Raw genomic sequence first — 17,876 nt, 5'->3', positions numbered from 1 at the left:
GCGGAAGGAAGCGCGGGGCGCTTTACGGCAGCGCGAGGGCAGCCTCGTCCTTTCGCGTGGAGGAAGAGAGGCGGCGGCGGCGGCGGCGGCGGCGGCGGCAGCAGCAGCCATGAAGCGACCCAGTAAGCGCCTTCGGGGATAATAGGGAAGCCGTGAGGGAGGGTGGGGGTGGGGGTGGGGTCGGGTCTTGGGGAGGGAACGGGGGCTGCCCTCGATGTTCTCCGCAGAGCTGTTGGGTGGGCTTCGAGAGACTTTCTACCCGCTGAGGCGGCCCTTCTCAACCTGTTTTTGGCCAGGGCCCTTTTAGGAGCTCTTCTCAGGTTTCGTCTTCCCCCCCCCCCCCGGTCGAACAAGGAAAGCCCTTGGCTGTGGGGCAAACGGGCATACAACACGGACAGAGGAATCTGTCCGTCCCCCCCCCCCCCTTTCCAAACGTGCTAGGGTCCATGTGATCCCCATTGAGCATGGCTGCCCTCAGGAAATACTATAAGTGGCGTCGCTTTTTTTGCGGGGGGAGAGCCTTTTATCCGAGAGTGTGTTAGGAGGAGACATGCTGCTGCTGTTCGGGGATGGGAGAGTCGTGTGAGCAGCATCTGCGGCCCCGACTGGGGTGTTCCCCCCCCCCCCGTTGATACAGATCGTAAGCCCTCCAGGCTCGTGTGGGCCTGCGTTTCAGGGCCCACCTCTGGTCTGTTGCATTTGTTACACGAAGGTGGTTGGTCGGAGAAAGAACAGCACCCCGTTTAGTTTCCCTGGCCAGTCACTCTTTGCAGTCCTTAAAAGTCACCTTTTTTCTTTTCGCCTTCCAGGCCACGTGTTAGGATTTTTAACTGCAGGAGTTTCCCAGATTTTCCGCTCAAGTTTAACACGGATTCCTTATCAGTTAGTACCTCGTTTGTTGCTAAATTTTGCCCTCTTAGAAGGGATCAAAGCATGGAGTATTGAAACATCTGGCAGATGAGGAAGGCCCAAGGGGATTTTTGAAGGGATCTTTTTGTTCTGTATTTTATTTGTATTTTTAATCTTACTCTTATTATGAGTTTTAATATAGTATCTGTTTAGTTTTCTAAATATTGTAATATTTTGTTATTTCTTTTTTTAAACTTTGTTTCTTTTACTACTGTACTCAGCCTTGGATCCTAGGACAGTAGTTCCCAACCTTGGGCCTCCAGATGTTCTTGGACTTCAACTCCCAGAAATCCTGGCCAGCTGAAGTTGTGGGGATGAAGGCTTCTGGGAGTTGTAGTCCAAGAACATCTGGAGGCCCAAGGTTGGGGACCACTGCTCTAGGACAGTAGTTCCCAACCTGGGGTAACCCAGGTGTTCTTGGACTGCAGTTCCCAGAAACCTCAGCCAGCACAGCTGGTGGTGAAACCTTCCTTCATGGAATTGCAGTCCATGAACACCTGGATTCCGCAAAGCTGGGAACCAGTGCTCTAGGAGAAAGGGGGCATATAAATATTTTAAATAAAAATAAAATTGGGCACCAACTGCTTGCTTACCTTAACCACTGGTAAATGGTCTTATTTGAATAGTGCTAGATGGCCATTTTAGACTACAGGTATTTTGGTTGAGTTTCTGGAAAGTTCCACGCAGAGAGGTAGTGTCATTTTCCAAAAGCACAATATTTCTGGTTCCTGCAGAAGGTAAATGCAGTCTTCTCTATTTGAAATTATTCCCTAAAAAGAGACTTTTACAAAGTTTCTGCCAGTTAAGTTTGGATAGTTCGAGCTCCGACTTTTGAAAAGCTAAATTTTGACTGGGGGGGTTTCCTAGGCCAGAATTTTAAGATCTTGTATTGCCAAACATATCCAGTTTATCTATAATATATGTTTGCTTGTGAATCACCATCAGTGAACTCAGTGGGACTTAACTTCTGTAGTTCTGATTCCATCAATAGGTATGTAGAGATAAGGCCTAGTGTTGGAGAAAGGCCAGATATGACCATCCAGGTGATGTTGTACTGCACTTCCCATCATCTGCAGTGAGCACAGTCAGGGTGAAGAATGCTGGTCATTGTGGTCCAGTAGCATTTGGCAGGCTGCACTTTGCCCACCACTGAATTCACAACCATTGAATTAATGGAGTTTACATTAGAGTGTATTTGTGGTTGGTCAGTCGGTAAAACTCGCATTATGATGAAAAAACTTGTGTCTGGAAACTTGCATATATAGATTATAGATACAGGTTTAGTCTCAAACATATGCATTATTAGTATGTATATATATTTCACTTAAAAGATGTATACTTTGCATGTAGATAGAAATTGTGTTAGAAAATGAGTGCCATTGAAATAAAATACTAAGATTAAACTGGGGTTAAACCTACAGTAGTAGCATATAATCACATTAATAGGAACCGCATGGTAATTTTTTGGGATGAGAAGGATATGGGAGGATGAGGTCTGGTGTGGGACTTAGCTAGAAGCTCCCACCATTGTAGTGCAGTCTGAGGCTGGGACTACAGGAGTGGGTAGAATGCTGAAGATATAGACAAGCTCTTTGCAAAAAAGAAAAAAAATAGTGCACTGTGGACAAACAATCTATTTCATCCTCATACCTGCTATGCTGTCTTTCTATCTGGAAATATTTTTTTTTAATGAAGACAAGCACAAAATGTGATCCTTTATTGCAGCTTGTAACAATAATTCATTCTACAGTATCTCTTTAATGTAAGTATTCAGTATTTTTTCTGTATAGGCCAAGCTTTAAACTATTTGAATGGAGAAGTAGATTGTGGCATAACCTGTTATAACCATGGATTTGGGAAGATTTACATATAGGTGTTACTGTTTTTCAGAGCTGAAGAAAGCTAGTAAGCGCATGTCCTGCCACAAACGTTATAAGATACAGAAAAAGGTAGGTTTTTGCTGCTGTGTTCATCTATTGCATCTCAAATTAGGTATTTGATTAGGGTCAAAATAACTTTTCCCAAATCAGTACTGATATTTGTTCAACATTATTAGTTGCTACTGCTGCTGTAAAATTGCCTACATTCACAGAGTTGCTTTCATCAGCAGAATCAGGAGGGAACAATGCCCCTTGTTTACATACAGGATCATGCATCCCAAAATGTGCTTGGGGGGCTTGCTAAAAACCCTACAAGAACTGGTCTTCAAGAAGATACTGAAGGCTGCAGGGTGTGTGTGAGACACAGAAAGCTTTATCACATTACCATTCCTCCACTAGCACGATAGCACAGTCTTTGGAAAATAAGTCTTTGCTTTAGTGCTTCAGCTTCATCATTGCTTCCTTTTCCCTATATCTATATGTGGGACAGGAAGCAATAATTAGAACTGGATACGGAACAAGTGATTGTTTCAAAATTGGGAAAGGAGTAAGACAAGACTGTATATTGTCTCCCTGCTTATTTAACATATGCAGGATACATCAATCGAAAGGCTGGACTGGATGAATCCCAAGCTGGAATTAAGATTGCCATAAGAAATATGAACAACCTCAGATATGCAGATGATACCACTCTGATGGCAGAAAGTGAAGAGGAATTAAAGAACATCCTAATGAGGGTGAAAAAGGAGAGCACAAAAAATGGTCTGAAGTGCAACATTAAAAAAACCTAAGATCATGGCCACTGGTCCCATCATCTCCTGGCAAATAGAAGGGGAAGAAATTGAGGTAGTGACAGATTCTACTTTCTTGGGCTCCATGATCACTGCAGATGGTGACAGCAGCCACGAAATTAAAAGACGCCTGCTGGGGAGGAAAGCGATGATAAACCTAGACAGCATCTTAAAAAGCAGACACATCACCTTGCCGACAAAGGTCTCTATAGTCAAAGCTATGGTTTTTCCAGTAGTGATGTATGGAAGTGAGAGCTGGACTATAAAGAAGGCTGACCGCCAAAGAATTGATTCTTTTGAATTCTGCTGGAGGAGGCTCTTGAGAGTCCCCTGGACTGCAAAGAAAACAAACCTATCCATTTTGAAAGGAATCAACCCTGAGTGCTCAGTGGAAGGACAGATCCTGAAGCTGAGGCTCCAATACTTTGACCATCTCATGAGAAGAGAAGACTCCGTGGAAAATACCTTGATGTTGGGAAAGAGTGAAGGCAAGAGGAGAAGGGGACGACAGAGGACGAGATGGTTGGTCAGTGTTATCGAAACTACCAACATGAATTTGACCAAACTCCGGGAGGCAGTGGAAGACAGGAGGGCCTGGCGTGCTCTGGTCCATGGGGTCACGAAGAGTCGGACACGACTTAACAACTAAACAACAACAACTGCAATAGAATTCTGGCCATTGTCTATTAAGCTGAAAGAACTTGAATCTAGTACCTTCTGTGTTCATTCCTAGTTGTTCTTCATAGCAGCTCATTTGAATGTGGAGTCCTCTCCTCTTTCTTTTGTATTGTTAAATACAAGTGTGAGGAGATTAACAACGTACTGGAAATGGCAACAGAAATGTAGTGAATACAATTGAGTTTCATGGCACCTTAAAGATTAAAAGGTTTTGAACAGCATAAGTCTTTCACTGACTTTAGCGCACTTCTTCAGTTCCTGTGAGCCGTAATGCACAAAAGCTGATGTCAAATAAATCTTTTTAGTCTTCAGTATGTCATTAAACTTTATTGGTTTTGTCTTACTGCTGCAGATAAACATGTTTACCCCCTGGAAATTTAACAGATAGAGCTCTATGCTAAATTTATAGGATATAGATAAATTTTCAGGGTTTATTTAATTATGAAGAGATGATGAAAAAACTATAATGAATGATCTGGAATATATTTATGGAAGTATCTGTTTTTTGATTATAGGTACGGGAACACCACAGAAAGCTCAGAAAGGAAGCCAAGAAACGTGGACACAAAAAGCCTAAAAGAGATCTAGGAATTCCCAACTCTGCGCCTTTTAAGGAGGAGGTTCTTCGGGAAGCAGAACAGAGGAAACAAAGGGTAAATGAATAAAAGGTGGCCCCGTTACATGTTGTCCTAGAAATGCATAATGGACCATTATTTACTGTCAGCAGTGATGAGCGAAATCCATTTAAAAGTACAGTGGTGCCTCGCTTAGCAATTGCCTCGTTTAACTATGTATTCGCTTAGCGATGAGGTTTTAGGAGTGAGCTTGCGCTCCATTTAGCGATGTTTCCAGTGGGGGAATTTCGCATAGCGATGTTCGGGACATTGCTTCGCTTAGCGATGACAGTTTAGGTCCCCCTGTTTCACTTAGCGATGTTTTTGACAGCTCCGTTTTCGCTATTTTTTAAAGGTGTTAAATTGTTTTAAAAGGGTTCAGAGTGCTTGAAATCGTTAGTGCACTTAATAAACCCTTTGTTAACCAAATTTGGCTTTGTTCTGATTCTTTTTGAATTTTTGGTGATTTTTTTCCTCCCCCATTGAAATGCATTGAAAAGGTTTCAATGCATTCCAATGGGGGAACCGCGTTTCGCTTAGCGATGTTTCCTATGGCAATTTTCGCTTAAGGACGGCAATCCGTTCCCATTGGAACGGATTATCCGGTTTTCAATGCATCTCTATGAGAAAACACGTTTTACTTAGCGATGTTTTCCCATGGCGATGTTTTTCCCGGAACCAATTAAAATCGTTAAGTGACTTAAATTTCATATCTTTTTAAATTATTCTGTCAAGTTTGACATTAGTGTTCCAATTTGGCTAATTAATTTGAGCTGACTGGCGCATTTTCTGTAACAGCATTGATGAACTAGTCACAAAGCATTTGTAGCATTTGCTTCCATTTGAAGTGATGTGCTGGCAAATAGAAATAAGAAAGCGTAAAACTGGTCTTTTATTTTATAATAATCTTAGAAGATACCTGGAAGGGACCCTGTGGGTCATCAAGTCCAGCCCCTGTCAAGGAGGCACAGTGGGGAATTGAACTCCCAGCCTCTGGCCCTGCATCCAGGTAACTAAACCACTGAGCTTTCCAGTAGTTCATGACTATCTGGCATGATGAAATGTTCTCTTCTGCTTGTATTAATTTTAGCGAAGTCCAGAATCTTACTGGTTCTTTCATGCTCATATGGAAAAAAAACAGCAGTCACTGCTCTTTTCTTATGAGCTACCAGTTGGGGGCTTGGTCATGTGAATGGCACCATGTCAGCAAGCCAGAATAAACTGCTGTGGATTTCCACATTTTCTCATATCCACATGTAAATAATCAGTAGGATTTTGGTCTAGATATTTCATTTTAGGGGTTCCAGAAAAGTGTGTCAATAATACATGAATATTTGTGAATAGTCAATTGCAAGGCATGGCTTTCTGAAGAGCGGGGAAATTTGCATGTAACTTAGTGTATCTTTTGTTTGTGCTTGAACAGCTTGAAGAACTGAAACAAAAGCAAAAACTTGATCGACAAAAGGAGCTCGAAAAGAAAAGAAACAAAAAGAATAAGGATGCTAATGAAGCAAAACCTCATGAAAAGGTATGAATTTTGAAGAAAGTGCATGATGGACACTAGGTTGGATAAGAATAATATTTCTTATATTGGGGCTACTTGGATACATGTGACTGGAGAAATTCAGCCAATGTAGTGCTTACATGCATGCAATTTATGCCCATCATGTGTAAAAAATAAGATCTAGCAAATGGCCAAGATAAGGCTATTGAAGTACCTGCTTCTGGTAAAAAAAAAGTCAAATTGAATTGGACTTACCAGTTTAAGTTGCTTTTAGTTTTACCAATATTTTGTATGCATCCATAATTTTAAATGTGCAATGCCATGATACAAATAAAGAATTTCTAAAATCTTGGTTACTTTTTTGGGCAATGAGCCTGGATGTCCATGCCAGCTGTTTGCCTGCAGTTCTTTAATTTTGTATTGGAAGCCGCCTAGAGTGGACTGGTAGTCCAGATAGGTGGGGTATAAATCAAATAAATAAATAAATAAATTCCCAGTTCAGCATCTAATTTCTCACTGTGACCCAGAGTCAGACCATATCTGCCTGAAGTGGGCTAGCAGGGAAGTTACATCCACAGCCTCCCACTCCTCTTGCTTCAAGGTGGAAAAGGTATATGTAAGGGGAGAAGAGAGTCAGGGAGTCACTTGCTTTCCGTATTGTGGTTGGGGCCCTTTCCCTGATTAAAAGCAGATAATATGCTTCACTTAGAAATGTTTATATTGTTTACATTATTTTTCATTGCTTATGATGTCTGTGCAAGGAAAAGAGTTGCACATAGAGATCAGTGAGAAAATGCTAAATGTCTCTAAATAGTTTGAATTTGGTAGAAGTGCACTCAGAAATGTGTGTGATGGGAGATAAGTATGTGAAAATGTATGCAGCTCCTAATTTCTGGTATCCCTGTGTCCTTTCTCTTAGAAATCAGCAAATAAACAGGAACCAAAGTCAAAGCAGAATGTACAGAAAAATTCAAAGAAATCCTTTTGTCAGGAGCTTAGAAAGGTAAGATTTCATCAGTTTCTGTGACCTGAGGTTAGTTACAGTGATTTCATTTTCCCTTTGTGTTCATTTGATACCTTTTACAAATAAAAGTTTGGTATTTATGTTCATTGGATGTTGGTGGTCTTTCTTCTGTTGGGGATTTCGTCCCCTTCCCACCCAACCGATGTATTTTTATTTTAGCGAACCAGTGTGATTTAGTTTAGTGGGTGTGGCACCGTAGGGAAGGAGCCTTTATCTCTACCCCGATGGTATTCCACAGTGCCTCTAGTTTGCAATTTCCAACAGGCTTTTGTTAGGGTCTGTACATAGACTGCAGCCCTCATCCAGTCGATCCTAGTCAAAAAGCTTTCTGTCTCAGAAACCACTGCTGTCCAGGTGAAGATCTTGCTCACTATCATAGGTCCCATCTAAATCCCTCTTTGGTGTCGGAGTCTCTCTTTGGTCAATTTGTGATCTCCCTTCTTATTTCTCTCGCGCTTCTAGATCTTCTTTTTGTTGAGTAAAGTATTTCTTCCCACTGTGTGTTTTTACTTGTGGAGTAGAAAAGTGCTTCCAGGCCCCAGCCTAATTGTGGAGTGGTGTTCAGATAGGTCCTCAGATGGGCCAGATGAGGACTGGGCACTATCTAGGATTGGATAACTCACCCTGCTTGCCAGAGGCCCTCCCAATTCTGGCCCAATTTCTTCGGCTGTCTGTAGTTGGCAGGAGCATCAGTGGCATGTCACTGCTGATAGGGAAGCACCCCAGCAACCCTCTCCCATGACTTTCTGATCTTCCTTCCTTCCATCCTGATCTTCCTTCCATCCTGCTACACCTGTGTGTGTGGCATTGCTGAGTGATGGGGAGGACATGTAGAGTCCATTGAGGGCATCATAGCCAGGTGCCACTCCAGCTGCACATTCGACTTGCTTCCCTTTGTCCTGTAAAGCTTGGGGTAGAGAACAAGGCAATCCGACATCATCCCAATAATACACATTATGTGAGCTTGTCATGAAAATGGCAGCAAGGGCGTGTTGATTTTAGAAGATCATGTTTCTGCATTTTAAGTCTATAGTCTGGAATATTTGTTTTTCCCCATCTTCCTTCAGGTGATTGAGGCTTCTGATGTAGTACTGGAAGTCTTAGATGCAAGAGACCCTCTTGGTTGTAGATGTCCACAAGTCGAGCAGCTTGTTAATCATTCAGAGGGTGGGAAAAAATTACTGCTGATTTTAAATAAAATTGGTAAGTGGCATAATGTTTTTACTCTGCAAATGCTTTTCAGCCACGGGTCAGTGAAGCCGAAGTGATTCAAAGTTTCATAGTACCATGTTAACAGGAGTACTTTCTGTGTTCACCTGGGCAGAAGTTCTAGAATAGTGTGCACAAGATTTTAAGACTTATTTGGAAATTCCTGCATAGAAATAAGTTCCATAGTGTGCTGGTAAACCTGGCTTCATGTAAATGTGATTGAATTAAGATATTAGTAGAGCAAGTGACATTTCCAGTCACTCACATAATTTTCCAGTAGGAGGTGAGCTGTGAAGACACAAAATCATACTGATGTATCTCTGAAGATTATCAGATCCAACTCTGAGCTCACTGTTCTTGCTAAAATAACATTGTCAGTTACTTATTGGTCCTGTCCTTCGTTTCTGACAGCAGCTTAGTTGTAAATGTGATGCTTATAGTTTATTCTATTGAAATCCTTCAATTTTTTGTGTACCAACCTTCTGCTAAAGTTCAAGCCTTTTTTTTGTAACTTGAGAAATTTATGGTGAAGAAACTGAATTTTCCGACACTTGTGTTTTCTTTTGTTTTCTGATAGATAGATTGATAGATTGATAGAGAGAGAGAGAGAGATAAAGATAAAGCCTTTAACAAAAGCCATCTAATGAAATGAAGCAGTGGATAAACTCTTCACAGGCTGCTGGTACTGATTTTTTCAAAGGCTCTAGCTGCACAACGATGTGCAGCAGACTTCATAATTGAATAGCATATGGAGCTTTCCAGACTCATACTTTCCAGCTAGAATCTTACTGCCACCCCCTAGTCCAGCAATGGCGACTGGCACACGGAGCCCTTTCTGCTGGCACATGAGCCATAAGTCGCCAGATCGCTACTCCCCCCTCCCCCCCTCGCAGCCAAACCTGAGCAGGTGGGTGCAACCATGGTGCTATTGCCCGGACAGGCGGTGGGTCAGGATCCTGAGCAGCTGGTGCTGGCGGCAGATCCAGAGTGGGGTCTTGAGGCACCTCTGTGCCCAGGATTCTCCCTTTCGCCACCACTTCTGGTTCTGCTGCCGCCACTTACGGTTCTGCCGCAGCAGCACACCGCCCCCTGTCCGCCCCCACCAGTTTGGGCACGTAAGCCCAAAAAGTTTCACCACTACTGCCCTAGTCTATGAATGCTTGTACTATAATGAATTTTCTGCAGCGGACTTAATGTGGATAGCCATTTTATAGTTCTTTTAGAGACCATGTCTCGTCATCATTAAGATTTGATTCCTGTGTGGTTTATGTACAGTATTCCTTTTTCTTTGTTTTCTGCAGATCTGATACCAAAAGAGAACCTGGAGAAGTGGTTGAATTATTTAAATAATGAATTTCCGACTGTAGCTTTTAAATCTTCAATGCAACTGAAAGACAAAACTGTGGTAAAAGCATCCTGTTGTTTTCTACAGTGCCGAATGAGGTGTTTCGTGTATTAAATGTGATGAAAACTGAGGGAGGGGATGGTTTTGTTACTCTTTGACATTCCTAGTTGAGAATGAATCGGAACATGTTGAGGTTCTGACTTTAATGGAGCAGCCCTGTATACATACAGTTAGATTCACATAAAGGGGCTCCTTCCTCATTGTTAGCCATGAATTAAATAGTAAATATAACTACATATGCAGTAGAATTGTTCCGTTGAGTTTTTCTTCCTATTTAAGTGATATATTTGTGTTCTGAATTCATCCTGCTTTTGCACCCATTTCTTAGAAGATCGTTCTTTGACTCAAATTGTTCATATTATTGGAATATATTGTACTAATGTCTCAGAGTGCAGAGCCAGGAAAGGCCATCAAAATGATCAAGAGTCATGAACAATTGTCCCTGTTGACTCAAATCACAATGCCTATTTGAGAGTATTAACCTTTTTAAAAAAGTCAATAAGGAGATTAACCTCACCCTTTGTAAAATTATGTATAAAATTAGGCATGATATAGAGCAGGGGTCTCCCTGCCTGGCCTTTTTATCTGGCCCATGCGGGAGTGCAGGCGGGAGTGAGTGTGTGTGAGGGAGAGTACATGCATATGGGAGGGGGGTTCACACACATATGCATGCTTTCCTTCAGCCCTCAAAAATATATTATGTGGCCCTCCGTGTGAAAAGTTTGGGGACCCCTGATATAGAGAAAGTAGATGGGGAGAGTCTTTTCAAATTATTAGAAAGTAGTAGAGCTGTGTCATGGAAAATTTAGGAGAGAGAAAAGGAATATTGTACATACTGGAGTTTAAACATTGGAATCCACAGATATAGTGACTTCTGCCAACTTGGGCAGCTGTCTATCATACCCAATATCAGAGGCAGAGTGTCTTCATATAATAGTGTCTAATTGTAGTCATAGTGTGTACTTGTAGTCATGGCGTTCTGGCAGACTTCTCACAGGCGACTGGTTCATGTGGCATGAACAGCCTTTTCGGCGAGATGGTTCTCAGGTTTCATCCGACTGAGCTGTATGTTGCAATTACAGTGCTACTGATGTGAAGGTATATACTGTAGCTGAAATTGGCATTGCTTCTGAGCCCTTTAAAGTCTTTATTTACTTTTACAGCAAGAGAAAAAAAACACTAAACGACGTAGTGCTTATATTGAATTATCTAGAGCAAGCTTGTGCTTTGGGAGTGAGTGCCTCCTGAAACTCCTTCGAGAGCATAGTTTGACTAATGATAAAGCTCTACAGGTTGGTGTAGTAGGTAAGTGTATTCTGGTCTTGTACACACTTTACAAAATTATGATACATCTGTGAGCAGTGTATCTCTGTTTCATTAGTTGTGTGATATTAATAATATCTTTGAAATCAGAATGCCCCACACCAGTTGCAGATTTTTTCATGGGACTGCTAGAAATGTAGGTACTTCAGTACCTGCAAAGTCAACAAAACACATTGCACAGTCTTCTACATTAGGGTCATAGCAATATATGTTCTTTTGTAATACTAGAGTGAGAAATGAGGATGCTATGTTTTGGTCTTACTGTTACTATGAAGACTTCAGATCCAACTCTGATCTCACTCTTAGCAGCAGCTTTAAAAAGGTCAGATCCCCCATGTATACCAAATATATTTGGAGAATAAGATGTTGCCAAAAATTTGAAAACAGCAGTGAATGTACAGGTGTTTCCTATACTTTGTCCCTATAATATGGCAAGAGGCAAGCAAAGAAAAGGAAGAGGAAATAAAAGTTGAGTCATAATCTTCCACAGAGTATGTGATCTTCCAGGAATCTAGGGGAGCTTGAGAACTCCATTTCTACTTTGAGGTGTGAATGGAAACTTGGGACAAAATGGGATCTTAAACATTCTCCTGCACAGAATAGTACTGCTATTTTGTATACCTCAGACATAGTGCAAGATATTAGGTTCAGGTAATTCATCTTGACCATCTTTCATTTGTGCACCTCAGGTTTTCCTAATGTGGGGAAAAGCAGTATAATCAATAGTCTGAAGGAGGTGCGTGCCTGCAATGTGGGACCAGTAAGAGGCCTTACCAGGTTAGTCTGCTTTTTAAAGTACAGCGGTGCCTCGCATGACGATGTTAATTCGTTCCGAAAAAATCGCTGTCGAACTAAAACGTCATGTGATTTTAAAAAGCCCATAGAAACGCATTAAAACCCAATTAATGCATTCCTAGGGGCGTAAAACTCACAGTCCAGTGAAGATTCTCCATAGCGCAGCCATTTTCGCTGCCCGTGCAGTGAGGAATCCATGCCAGAAAACAGCGGGCAGCCATGTTTTTCACCCGGGGTCAATTTTGAAACCGCTGATCAGTTGGCCGAAAATCATCGCTTTGCGATAATCGGTTAGCAAAACGGGACCTATCATCGCAAAGCGATATTCCCCCATAGGGAACATCGTTTTGCGATCGCAAAATCTTCATCATGATGTGATTTTGTCATCAAATGGAGCGCTCGTAATGCAAGGCACCACTGTAATAGATTTTACTTCTTGCTATTCCACCTATGTTTCCCCACCCTTGTGTACAGTACTGTAGTTCTAAATACAAAGACGAGAGGAATGTCTAGAGCTACTGTACATGAGGGTATGGGAACATGAGTGCAGTGCCTTTTACTGGTAAAATGTGTGATTCCAGTACAGAGAGGCGTTATAAAATTTGTTCTTATTGCAATTGTATTCTGTGATTCCCTCAAATTGAATTGTATCAAGGAACATGTGAAATAGCTGTTTACTGTTTGGACTCTTAGTTCAGGAACAGATCAAAGGTTTTTGATCAAAAGAAAATCAGTGACATGATGGAGAATAGATCTTGGTTGTTCCAGCTTAACTACCTGACATGGTTTTAGATTTATACTCTCTGTGAAGTACTGCATTTAATATCCTAGTGATCTCCACTTACAGCCCTGACACTTGATTCCTTTATGCTATAGTTGCTGGTCAAGTCCTTCCTGGTTTGTTCAAACTTCCTTTTCATTGTTTTCTTGTAAAGGTGTATTCAAACAGTTCACATTGACAAACACATCAAGATGTTAGATAGTCCCTGTGTTGTTGCAGCGCCTTCCAGCTCAGCTCTTGCTCTGGCACTGAGAAGTCCTACAGATTTTGAAGCTGAAAATGCAACTGAATCAGTCGATGCTATTCTGAAGCATTGCAGCAAACAGCAGGTAAAGTTTCATCACCATTCTTTAGCCTGTGGTGTGCTACATTTGTTTTCTGACCTGGTGGATAGCATGAGGTCTGAGCAATATACTACTATGCCATGCTTAAGTGTGTGGTATAGTTCACCCAGCTAGATTCATCCATATTAGCCTGTCATGTCCCAGGAATAAAATCTGACTCTTCAGGCTGCTCTGATGAAATGCCTTCTGTCCTGATATTTACCTGGATGGACCCATATTTCCTACTGAATGAGCAGAGTAAGAAATGAGGATATTTGCTATGTCTTACTGTTACAGTGAAGACATCAGATCCAACTCTGATCTTGCTGCTGCTTAATGGTGTTTCCATAGGAGTTCTGATCAGGTTTTGGCTTTCCATCGCACCTTGATGTGAATGGCCCGTATATATAAACGAGCCAGGGTATGCTGGCCTTCTGGGGTCAGGCCCAAGAAACAACTGAATCATATAAGAGGATGTTGGGGAATCAGATACACATTTTTGAGGGGGCCTGCTTTTTCATTTCAGATAATGCTGCACTATAACATCCCAGACTACAGAACTTCCTTAGAGTTTTTAACACTACTTGCTCAGAAAAGAGGAATGCTGAAAAAAGGAGGCCTTCCTGACACAGAGGGTGCAGCTAAATTATTTCTCTATGACTGGACAGGGTAAATACTCTTTCATTTTATTTATTACTTGCCAGAAATGAACTAAACTCTTTTGCCAGAGTCATATTTTTTCCTCAGATCGATATGATTTATGCCTGAAGGAATAGAGAAGTCAAATCAATGATATTTGGTACCTAAAGTGTAAAAGAGGCAGAGGGGAAGGGTGCAGTTTTATTTCTGTAAAACGATTGAGCAGATTTCATGGTCACACTGAATTAAGCATATGAAACTGCCTTGTCCTGATCCAGAGTTTGTCCCTGTGTCTAGCAGCACTTCTGAGAACCTCAGGCAGAGAAAAGCCTTTTGTATTGTCTGCTCCCTGGGTATTTATCCATTGTTGATGTGAGGGCCAGATCCAGTTTCACAAGATTTAGGGTATGTGTGTGGGTGCAATTGTAGTGGTGAGCAGAAAGTCAAAGGAATGGGACCAAAAATAACAACTTATTTTATCTTAAAGCTCTTGCTTCCAATAACCCCATTTTAGGAGAGGCATGCCTGCCTTTTTAGGATGCAGAAACAACCTGTACAAAGGCTTGAAAGCCTACCAAAGGATAGTGTGACAGAGAAGAAAGTGCAGTCATCTGGGGAATTGGAGAAAGCCACACCAGTGTCCCAGTGGATTGAATTTTGTCTCATGACCTTCAGTTCTCCACCCTGGATTAAGCATTGCATCTGCAAATCAAGTGTATTAAGCTCCGGATTTTCCCTGAACATGTGGCTGTTTGCTTGTGTGTTAGCTGTAGCCTGCCTGCCAAGTTCTGGGACAGTCACAAGAAGTATAAATGCTGTGATGGCAACAGTCTCTTTACCCTGGCTGCACATGGCTTCTTTAACAACAGGTCTTAAAGTTGTCTGACATCTTCCAGGCATACTCTCCATTTAGGAGTGCTCATAAACTCCATGAAAAATCTAACCTTTTCTCAGGGTGGAAAAAAAAGCTCAAATGATAATCTAGGTCAATCTGAAATGACAGGACCGTGGACCTCACGTTTCTTGTCTCCTGACTGTATCTTGTGATTTCTTGAATTCATAGACTATAATAATAATAATAATAGTAATAGTAATAGTAATAGTAATAATAATAATAATTTATTGTCATTGTAAGTATATACACAGTATACCCATACAACGAAATTCACACTATCCTGTGTGGGCTTTCATTCTTATCTCCTACAGTGGTTCTTCCTTCTCTTGTGGCCTCATGGCTGCTAGAGAACATGCCCACCATCTAACTTACAGTGTTTTATGCTCCCTCTTCTGGTGGACCTCTTTTTCCAAATGACGCAAAGGGACCCTCACAGAGTCTTTGTTCTGTCAGACCAAGTGGGGAGTCACTGCCCTGTTGCACACATAACAGGCACCTTGGACCTCAGACAAGTGCAAATATGCCATCAGTTGGCTGGAGTTGAGGGTAGTTAACCTGCTTTCCCATCACCTCAAGGTTTTTTTGATCAGCAAGCACATTCTTATTGGGGTGGACAACATCATAACAAAGGCCCATAGCATGTGGCAAGTGGGCATATGCTTGTCGGTTTTCCACACTGTACAAACTGTTGCTGGACTGTGGTATAGGATTTCCCTATACTGCCAGTCTATCTGGAGATCCTTTTGATACTGGGCCTGCTGGATTGCCTTGGGTTTGATTAGAGATTTCTGTGGCTTGGTGTTGAGGTGGCCTAGACTGCACCTCTGGATCTAGCCCATCAGTGAGTTGGGTGCAAGCAAGAATTGACATTGGACTTTGTCCCAACACTCTCTGAAGACAATTTAATTCTCCTTTAAATTTTTACCCAGGGCTTGAAAAATCCACTTGTCTACTCATCTGTGATGAGTAAAAAAAAAACCCTGCTTGACAAGCCACAGCTCCCTCCCTCCTTGCCTCCTTACACACACACACACACACACTCTCTCTCTGATCATGCAGTCCTCCCCTCCCTCTTCCCATTCCAAAAGGAAAAACAGCCCTCTTCTATGGAGTTCGAGCAGCACATAGATATATAGCTCCGCAGGAGAATGTAGAGTAGTCCCTGCTCCCAATTTCAGTCCAACGACCTGGCTCCTTAAGAGGCCGTGCGCTTTTGCTTTCAGTTTTATTTTTGCTGGAGACATTCAAAGAAAGGCATTCAAAATACTGTACAAGCTTCATGACCCCACAGGCATGCAGGTATTACAGCGACCCAAGTCTGAGGGTATATTTATTTTGGGTTTGTACGTATTATTATGTATAAAGTGCCTAGTTTCAATTAAAGTTTAAACATACAGTGGTACCTCGCAAGATGATGACCCCGCTAAACGATGAATCCGCATAACAATGACTGCAATTGCTATAGTGATTCACAAAACAGTCATTCCAATGGGGGATTTTCGCTTGACGACGATTTGGTCTGTGCTTCGCGAACCGTTTGTTCGCAAGACAACGATTTGTAAATTGCAAGGCTGTAGTCTTGCTGACTGGTAAAATTTTTGACTGACTGTTGAGACATTCTAAAACATTTTCAAGTCCTGGTTTTACTCATATGAAAAATACAAAGCGGGACAGTTTTGAGTACCTGAGAAGAAAGATTAAGGTCTTTTGTAAACAGTGCTGTGTATTTTTCTCCTAGTGCCAGAATTAGTTACTACTCACGACCCCCTGCAACATGGAACCTGTCATCACACCTTTCCAGTGAAATTGTAGCAGCAGCAAAAGAGGGTTTTAATTTTCAGGAATTAGAAGAAGATAACAAAAGTACAATGAAAGGTGAGAGTGATGTATCAATCCTTAAGTGCTAGTATTTAAAATACTGTGGGAATATTTGTTTTGATTTTACCATTGCTTCTAAACATGCTGTGATCATAAGGATCTGGGTCTAGTGTTTTCCAGCTGTGAACAGAACAGCTTTGGATTGATTTTATTTTTTAACTTATTTTTATTTGGTTGTTGTGGTTTTTTCGGGCTCTTTGGCCGTGTTCTGAAGGTTGTTCTTCCTAACGTTTTGCCAGTCTCTGTGGCCGGCATCTTCAGAGGACAGCACTTAGGAAGAACAACCTTCAGAACACGGCCAAAGAGCCCGAAAAACCCACAACAACCATTAGATCCCGGCCGGGAAAGCCTTCGTGAATATATTATTTTTATTTATTTATTTATTCAATTTATACCCTGCCCATCTAGTCCAGAGTCTACTCTGGGTGGCTAATAATAATGGATAAAAGTAAAAACAATATAATAAAATAAAGATGACAGTAATAATATATTTAAAGATGGCAAAAGTAATCAGGTGATGACAGGAGGAAGAGCCTGCCTAAAGAGCCAGATCTTAAGTTTGCTCCTAAAAACACCCAGTGAGGGAGCCAGACAGATCTCTGCAGGCAGACTATTCCAAAGGCGAGGGGCCAGTGCTGAGAAGGCCTGTTTTCTTGTTCTTTCTATTCATGCCTCCCTTGGCATTAGACTCCTCAGCCACCAATTTTGGCTAGAAGGAGTGATTTGGGTAGATCTAGGTGTGAGGAGGCGTTCCTCTAGATATTGAGGTCCTAAACCGTTTACGGCTTTTTACGTCATCATTAACTCCTTGAAATCAATGTGGAAACGAATGGGCAGCCAATGCAAGGCAGCCAGAGTGGGGAAAATATGCTAATATTTTCTCACCCCAGTGAGAAATCTGGCCACCGCATGCTGCACCATTTGAAGCTTCTGCATCAGCCTCAAAGGTAGCTCCACGTAGAGTGCATTACAGTAGTTTAATCTCGAGATTACAAGCACATGGACCAGAGCAGTGAGTGTCCCAACATCAAGATAGGGATGCAGCTGGGCAGTCCACCAGAGATGGAAATAGATGGAACGGACCACTGATGCTACCGGGGTTTCTATGGTGAGCACCAGATCCAGAGGGACCCCCAAGTGGCACACCTCACTCTTTGCGGTGAGAGTCACTCCCCAAAAAGAGAGGGAGTTTTCCAAACCACCAACGGTGGGATCACCAACTTTCAGC

General features: G+C 41.9%; 1 protein-coding gene and 3 non-coding genes across 5 annotated transcripts in view; all 4 read left to right on the top strand.

The window, feature by feature from the left end:
- The first annotated feature begins 11 nt into the window (after positions 1 to 11).
- The window catches only part of GNL3 (G protein nucleolar 3), a 19,347-nt gene continuing 1,482 nt past the window's right edge, over positions 12 to 17,876 (top strand). Inside the window, exons 1-12 of one of the 2 annotated variants that reach the window (XM_020796688.3) lie at positions 12 to 122; positions 2,800 to 2,858; positions 4,774 to 4,911; positions 6,296 to 6,400; positions 7,296 to 7,379; positions 8,468 to 8,603; positions 9,911 to 10,014; positions 11,178 to 11,319; positions 12,027 to 12,114; positions 13,068 to 13,242; positions 13,763 to 13,905; positions 16,509 to 16,645. In XM_020796688.3, the coding sequence (XP_020652347.3) occupies positions 110 to 122; positions 2,800 to 2,858; positions 4,774 to 4,911; positions 6,296 to 6,400; positions 7,296 to 7,379; positions 8,468 to 8,603; positions 9,911 to 10,014; positions 11,178 to 11,319; positions 12,027 to 12,114; positions 13,068 to 13,242; positions 13,763 to 13,905; positions 16,509 to 16,645 (1,324 nt within the window). In that variant the 5' untranslated portion in view covers positions 12 to 109. Of the gene's footprint in view, positions 123 to 2,799; positions 2,859 to 3,157; positions 4,107 to 4,773; positions 4,912 to 6,295; positions 6,401 to 7,295; positions 7,380 to 8,467; positions 8,604 to 9,910; positions 10,015 to 11,177; positions 11,320 to 12,026; positions 12,115 to 13,067; positions 13,243 to 13,762; positions 13,906 to 16,508; positions 16,646 to 17,876 lie in introns of those variants that run through there. The other variant, XM_072989766.2, reaches the window with a different exon arrangement.
- On the top strand, positions 8,895 to 8,968 carry LOC140705292 (small nucleolar RNA SNORD19). Its single transcript, XR_012084720.1, has one exon. It is a non-coding gene; the product is annotated as a small nucleolar RNA SNORD19 (small nucleolar RNA).
- Positions 11,569 to 11,644, top strand: LOC140705293 (small nucleolar RNA SNORD19). The gene has a single exon (XR_012084721.2). It is a non-coding gene; the product is annotated as a small nucleolar RNA SNORD19 (small nucleolar RNA).
- On the top strand, positions 13,497 to 13,570 carry LOC140705294 (small nucleolar RNA SNORD19). Its single transcript, XR_012084722.2, has one exon. It is a non-coding gene; the product is annotated as a small nucleolar RNA SNORD19 (small nucleolar RNA).

Source organism: Pogona vitticeps, chromosome 2 (genome assembly GCF_051106095.1).
Source record: "Pogona vitticeps strain Pit_001003342236 chromosome 2, PviZW2.1, whole genome shotgun sequence".
Taxonomy (NCBI): Eukaryota; Metazoa; Chordata; class Lepidosauria; order Squamata; family Agamidae; genus Pogona; species Pogona vitticeps.
This window is presented reverse-complemented; position numbering and strand designations above follow the sequence as displayed.